General features: G+C 34.5%; 1 protein-coding gene across 1 annotated transcript; it reads right to left on the reverse strand.

Annotated features, from left to right (window-relative positions):
* Positions 1-304: 304 nt before the first annotated feature.
* On the reverse strand, positions 305-6750 carry LOC105635848 (uncharacterized). The gene is made up of 3 exons (XM_012218973.4): positions 6602-6750; positions 6316-6501; positions 305-727 (listed from the first exon to the last, which is right to left on the reverse strand). Exons 2-3 carry the CDS (start codon positions 6475-6477, stop codon positions 560-562), a joined length of 330 nt encoding a protein of 109 aa, XP_012074363.1. The 5' UTR covers positions 6478-6501; positions 6602-6750; the 3' UTR covers positions 305-559.
* Positions 6751-7603: the final 853 nt, after the last annotated feature.

A 7603-nucleotide genomic window follows, 5' to 3' on the forward strand; every position in this document is an offset into this window, starting at 1 on the left:
AGACCAGTTCAGGAAAAAATAGCATGCTGGTATTTGGCAATGAAAATTTGAGAGCATATTTCTAAAGAAACCAAATAGATTTGAAATTATTGCCAAATAGATTGAAAAATTATAATCTCTAATTCTAGTTGCTTGAGATAAGCAAAGCAGAGTTTATATCACAAATGCAATTAGATTCTATCAAATTAGAATTTGAAATTTTTACAATGACCATCATAGATATACACTCCAGTTAGCACAACTAAGACTTATTTGCAACACTACAATGCTATAATCTTTTACTTTTATGTACCTAACTAAAAACTTCCTTTAAAGTGGTAGTGGTACTTCAAATTTTTTACTTCAAAGCATTACATACCTACTCACCTGTTTCAAAAAGATTTCCACTGAATCATTTGGGACTGACTATTGCTACATACAATGGGAATTGGATTACAGTTTGGTATATAAGAAAACTGAAATACATAATTAATCTCATAGTCGGTTTTGCTGAGAAAACAAGACAAGGTTCACATATTTGCACATAACAAAAATTGATGTCAAAAGTAAGTATCCATGTCTAGACCTCCAAGATTGGTTGCTGCTCAAGCTCGTTCAAATGTTCAGTCAAAGGGATTGCCGTGCCATTGGCAGAATAATTTTCACTTTTGCACTGTACTAACTGCTCCCGAAGGCTCCGGACAAGCTCATTAAGTTTCTGAATATCCTTTTCTTGAGAGAGGATGATCTGCAGCAATAGCCATGAACAAAAGATTATAAATCGTGATAAATGATTGGACAACCTAGGTTAAGAAAATACCATTCTGTCCCACAAAAAGAGAAAAAATAGAGAAAGTTACACGCACCAAATAACAGATTATGCCAACTCTCTGAAGCATTAGAGTAATGTTTGGCAATACAAACATATAAGGAAAAACTGGGCTAAATTTTCAAGTGAGAATACTTTGGTGCCAAGCATGCATTTCATCAATGACTCACATGCATCATAAAAGGGAAAAAAAGGAAATCTCAAGAAGATATAAAATATTAAAGTTACTGATTTACAATGTAAACTAGTGTATATGATGCAGGGGAAGATGTAGGGCTATCAGTTTTCAACAAGTAAGCCAGAATAGGGTTGATTGTAGGTGGAACAGTAATCAGTAATTAGGTTTGTAGCCTTTGAATTAAAATTATGAGGAAAATAAGATGATTTACAATGCTACTAGTGCTATCTATTTATAGTGATAAATCCTAACTAGACTAGGAATCCTAATTAAAGAAAGAATTAAAACTCTACTCCTATTCAATGATAAAATAGTAAATCCTAATCAAATAAGAAAACGGAAAACTAATGTAAATTTGAAATAAAACAGTAAATTAAATAAAATCCTAATTGTGCTGGGAATCCAATTAGGACTAGGATTGCTACTGCATCATTCTCCCCAGGTTTGAAAAAGACTCGGCTCCGACGAGTAAACCTTAAAGATCCTTCAGGAATGCGTAACTTATTCCCTTTGAATGAATAACCATCTTGCAATCGGTATGGCAGACTTTCAGCTTCTGAAGAATGCAACAAATTAACCTTTATTTTGCCAAAACATGAATCTGAATTATATTAAGTTTTTCAGTTCTTCAAAACTAGTAATTTGAGTGCTCAAAATTGACAAAATTAGGGATCTTCTGCTCAATGCATCAGCCACAATACTAGATTGACCGGATTTATACTTTAGCGAGAAATTAAATTCATCAAGGAAAGAACTCCACTTAGCATGTCGATTGTTGAGTTTATTCAGAAATTTTAGATACCTCAAGGCCTGATGATCAGAAAAAACCACAAACTCACGATAAGCTAAGTAATGCTGCCAATGTCGAATAGCTCATACCAAGGCATAGAACGATCATAAGTTGAGTAAAGCTTCTTAGTTCCAGACAACTTCTTACTAAAAAACTCAAGAGGTCTGCCCTCTTGGCTAAGAACAGCTCCAATCCCTTCATGTGAAGCATCACATTCGACAATAAATAATTTCTCAAAATTTGGAAGTGCAAAAACAGGTGCTCTAGTCATCAAAAACTTGATTCTTTCAAATGCTTTTTGTGCAGAATTTGTCCACTCAAACTTTTCTTATTTCATAGATTCAATTATAGGACTCATAATTGAACTGAAATTTTGGACAAATCTCCTATAGAAAGAGGCCAAACCATGAAAACTTCTAACTTCTTTGATGGATTGTGGTGCTGGCCATTCGGTAATTGCACGAACCTTTTCTGGATTTGGTTTCAATCCTTCTGCAGACACAATGTATCCCAGGAATACCACTTCTGGTTGCAGGAAACTGCATTTTTTCAGGTTTATGGGCAGCAGCTCTTAACGAAGTATTTCTAACACTTGTCGCAAGTGTTTTAAATGATCTTCCTCGGTGCGGCATTCAAATAGCCCATCCAGTGTCTTAAAAAGCTGTTTTCCATTCATCACCATGCCTCATTCTAATTTTGGAAAACACTTTAGAACCCGCTAGTTGATCAAGCATATCCTCCAATCTTGGTATTGGAAAGCGATATTTGATTGTAATCTTATTTATAGCACAACTATCCACACACATTCTCCAAGAACCGTCTTTCTTTGGTGTTAATAAGGCTGGGCAGGCACATGAACTTTTACTTTCACGCTCCAGACCTTTTTCCAATAATTCTTTAACCTGTCTTTCTATTTCAGCCCGCTATTAAGGAGGCATTCAGTAAGCAGGCAGATTTGGTAAAGCTGCTCCTGGTACCAAATCAATAGCATGTTGGATGCTTCTTAACGGTGGCAAGCTTTTCGATACATCTTCACTAATCAACTCCTTAAATTCCTGCAATAATCGTTGAATTTCAAAGGAAGATTCAACTGATTTTTCAACCTGGTCAGCTCCTATCAGTTTGCTCACTAAGGCATACGTGACTCCCACCTCACTATGCGTTGCTGCGAATTCTTTAACACTTACAAGCCCATTTAATTTACTAGTTGCAGCTTCTTTATTTGTTATTTCCTTGTTTCTTCCTTGAGAGGATGCAAAGTGTACTTCTTGTTGTCCTTGTAGAACGAGTAAGTATTAGGCCTTGTCTTGTGGTCCATATCATGATCATACAACCAAGGTCGTCCCACTAGAATATGCCCAACATCCATTGGTACTACATCACATAGTGCTTCATCTGCCAAGTCATCTCCCATTGTGAATTGCACTAAGCATTGAGATGTTACTGGTATCTCATGCCCTTTCTTCAACCAACCTACTTTGTATGGATGAGGATGTTTTGTTGTAGGAAGCTTTAATTTTTCTACAGCCTCCTTTGACATTATATTTTCCATACTTCCTCCATCAATGACTAAATTACACACTTTGCCTTCATAAATAACACGTGTATGGAAAATGCTACGCCTCCTCCAATCTTGTTGTCCTTCTTTGTTCATGGCTGTCATGACTGCTCGAACAACTAAAGACTCACCTTGAGCTGGGTGAACATCAATTTCTTCTACTTCTTCATCATATTCATCAAAAATAGGGCCTAGGTCTCCATCATACTCGGCTAAATTTACCCTCCATTGTAGACAGATGAATGAAGTATGTCCCTTTTCTCCACAAGTAAAACAACGAACTTGAGAATTGTTGCCTCTCCTTGTAGACGAACCAGAATTGTTTTGTCCACCATAAGGTACTATACCTTTCCCTTTATCGTTCCCATCAACATGGGTTGTCTCTTCATTGTATTTATTAGTATCGGCAGCCTCTTTCCCGCTTCGTTGAGTTGTTTGAATCCCTCTTGCAGCTCCGAAATTGTTTTGCCAATTGCTTCTGTTTATGGGCCTTCTAGCACCGTAACGAGAAACTCGCTTTTCAGCTGCTAAGGCATATTGGCGAGCATCTTCAAGATTGTGTAATCGGACTATGCCCATTTCATTTCTAAGGGACTGATTCAAACCAGCAAGGTAGCGAGAGGTAATTTGTTCATTACTTTCAAATATTCCAACTCGAATGGACAAATTGTTAAATTCTGCAGTGTTCTCTTCAACAGACATGCTATTTTGTTTCATGCAGTGGAACCTTTCATATAGTTCCATTGCGTAATCAGCTGCTAAAAATTGCTTCCTTAGCTTAGTTTTCATGTGCTCCCACGTGCTGATTTTGAGCTTTCCTTGTCGTGCACGCTGCTCCTCAACTCTCTTCCACCATTGAAGTGCAGTACTCTTTAATTTAAGCTTTACCAAAAGCACTTTTCGAGTTTGAACCATTGGTTTCCGTTCAAAATAATTTTCTAAACTAGTTTCCCAATGTAAATAGTCTTCGGCATGCGATTTCCCATGAAAATCAGCAACTTCAATTTTAACTCCTCCACTATTTAAATCAAGAGCATGAAGTAAACGCTCTTCCAATCAGCCTCGTGATGCTGGGTTTGCAGGTCCAGCTTCATGAAAGGGGTTTACGTCCTCGACTTCCTGTTCACTCTCAAGAGCTTCTTGAAAATCAACGTTTTGGTGGTTGCCTTCCAGAGTCTCCATTCGGGCTTCCACGGGTTCCTGACGCTGTGAGGCTTGTACAGCCCAGGTCAAATCCTCAATCATTCGCCGTATCTCAGCTATTTCATCTTGTTGGGACTGATTGCCTCTGCCTCTGCCTCCGCCTCCGCCTCCGCCTCTTCCAACCATGGTTTAATTCAAACAAAAAAAGAATCCTACGATCTGTTTTTTTGCTCTGATACCAGTTGATGCAGGGGAAGATGTAGGGCTATCAGTTTTCAACAAGTAAGTTAGAATAGGGTTGATTGTAGGTGGAACAGTAATCAGTAATTAGGTTTATAACCTTTGAATTAAAATTATGAGGAAAATAAGATGATTTACAATGCTACTAGTGCTGTCTATTTATAGTGATAAAACCGAACTAGACTAGGAATCCTAATTAAAGACAGAATTAAAACTCTACTCCAATTAATGATAAAATAGTAAATCCTAATCAAATAAGGAAATGGAAAACTAATGCAAATCTGAAATAAAACAGTAAATTAAATAAAATCCTAGTTGTGCTGGGAATCCAATTAGGACTAGGATTGCTCCTGCATCAGTATATATGATAGATAATCCCTGCTGAGGGATACTTATTAGGGATACTGAAATCTATGGACATCCTGTTCGGAAATTAACAACTCTTCTTCCCCCAAACCACCCCCCCCCCTCTCCCTCTCTAGATTTGAAGCATTTCATGCAACAAAAATTGGGTAGCCTAATAACTAATGGATTGATATAAAACAACCAGTTCTCCAGCAGGCCTAGTTTTTGAGTAGACAAGATCAATGAAAAACTAATCAAGTTTGTCTTTCAAATTAACCAATCAGCATAGTGGAAATGTCAGGCTAGATCAGTAGAGGGCCAGAAAACAGAAAAGCAAAAGGCAACATTATCATTTTGTTGAATATTTGAGCATTGAAGGTTGAGCGGGGACAAGATTATTCAGATCTACATGCACAATTTGCTATAGTACATGAATAGGCAAGGTCCAGCATAACAAGATAACAAAAAGTGAGTTACAGGGCTGCTGATTTGGGTGCATTTTACATTTCAGTCTATCAATATACATTGAATTCTCTCAAGGAGAGTACAAGCAATGAATAGAAGTTTATGGTGAATTATGTGGAAAAGAAAGGTAATTTTATAGGAGATTGATAATTAGATTCAAGAAAGACATAGGTATTTCCAAGGAGCAAACTAGTAGGAGAGGCCATAAGAATGATTTTGAAGGAGCTATTTATAAGGAAGAAGTTAGTTCATTCAACGTAGATGAATGCACTAAAATGGTTGAGAAAAGAGGATTACAAACTGGTTTGGGGAAATTACGTTTTAGGTTTCTGCTTTTATTACTTCGTCAGGAGTATCACTACCTCATGTATTATTATCACACTGTATATCTTCTGGAGCACCATATCTTATCTTTTCTTTTTCTTTTTCTTTTTTTTTTTTTTTTTTTTTTTTTTTTTTTTTTTTTTTTTTTTTTTTTTTTTCCCTTCTAATTTCTGTTGTCCTCAATATATTCTCTTCTCCACAAGAAAGCAAAAACAACAAAAAGCACAATTATATAATTCCATGAGCAGTTGATGCCAAGTGCTCAAATTCCCAACAGTAACAGCTACTATCAATCAATTATTCACAATACATCTAACTTTCTAAATGTGGGTGGTTACAAAGTGCCTAAAAACTAATTATAAGCTAAACCCAGTAAGGAATTAGTTGATTTATCACTGATATTTGCACACACAAGTTCTAAATTGAGCAATTGCAAATTGAACAAAAAGAAAATCTATTCTAACCTTTTCTTTTACAGAATCTTCTCGTTTCGAATTAAATTGCTCCTTCCTAGAAATAGTTGGACTCGCTTCAATTTCGTTCCCAATTTGTTGTTTCCATTCAAACTGAGATGTAAAAACAATTAATAACAGCAGAAAAACCAGCACCCACGGTCTCGACATCATTAAAGATTTCAGCTTTCACATGATCTGCTCATTACAAAATGGATAAATAAATAACTACTAACAAATATAGATTTCAGTTTTGTAGACTTAAGAACAAAATAACATTTTGATTAATAGAACTCACAGATCAGAGTTTACTAAGAGCGGCATGTCGCGTCTGACTTTCAGTCACTTCGAAGAAGAAATCTCTTTCAACTGTCCTAATGATTTCACTTCACGCGGCGATGCATTTTTGTTTTTCGTTTTTTGTTTTTGACAATTGCATTTATGACCTCAATTTTGTAAAAATTGTGATAACTCCCTACTCTTCTTTTTTTAAATAATTTTCACCCTATAATTTGGTCCCATCTTATTTGTGAACTCGTACATGTTCTGGTTTCTCAGGGAAATCCCAGTCCGTTTAACAGAAGGACAACAAGGATGAGTTTAGAAATTATTCGAACTTTTCCTCTCCCTCTCCCTGTTTTAATGATATGCAAGTGTATTTACTTCTCATACTAATACGTTTTAATGAATTTAAATATCAAATATAATTATCATATACTATACATTAAAATTATTAAAAATATATTTTTTTTGATAAAACAAAAATCTAATTGCAATATAAAAATGAATCACTACTAAATAAAAATATTTAGGAATGCTATATAATTTTTTGTTTTAATATGAGTAATCCAAACTGAAAACAATTATAGAAATATTTTTATAGAAATTTTAAAAACTTATAAATTTAATTAATATCAAGTGAACATATATAGAATGTAAAATTAAATAGAAAAAAATTAAAATATAGAAATTAGAAATAAATTTATATTTCTCAAAAATGGAATCAATGTATATTAATTACAAAATAGCTGAATTAATAATTTGGCTTATTGGACTTAAAATATATTAATATTTAATTCATTGATAAAACTTAGTTCAATAATTGTATATGGATATAAAATTTTAATGAGATTGGAGAAAACTATATATAAAAATGATAATGGAAATTCCAAAATATAATTAAATCTAATATGGAGAATATGATGATTTTTCACAATTTACATTTAGATTTTTTAAGTTGAATACAAATTTTAACTTAATAATATTTGTCAATATTAATGAGGATAATTAAGTCATGCTT

This window comes from Jatropha curcas, chromosome 2, assembly GCF_041381405.1.
Source record: "Jatropha curcas cultivar XTBG-Jc1 chromosome 2, XTBG_Jcur_1.0, whole genome shotgun sequence".
NCBI classification, from domain to species: Eukaryota; Viridiplantae; Streptophyta; class Magnoliopsida; order Malpighiales; family Euphorbiaceae; genus Jatropha; species Jatropha curcas.

Excerpts from the sequence above, each read along its gene's own strand:
- LOC105635848 (XM_012218973.4), bottom strand. The coding sequence starts at position 6,477 with ATGATGTCGAGACCGTGGGTGCTGGTTTTTCTGCTGTTATTAATTGTT. Across the intron at positions 728-6,315 it reads AAGATTCTGTAAAAGAAAAG|ATCATCCTCTCTCAAGAAAA; the intron begins GTTAGAATAGAT and ends CTATTGCTGCAG.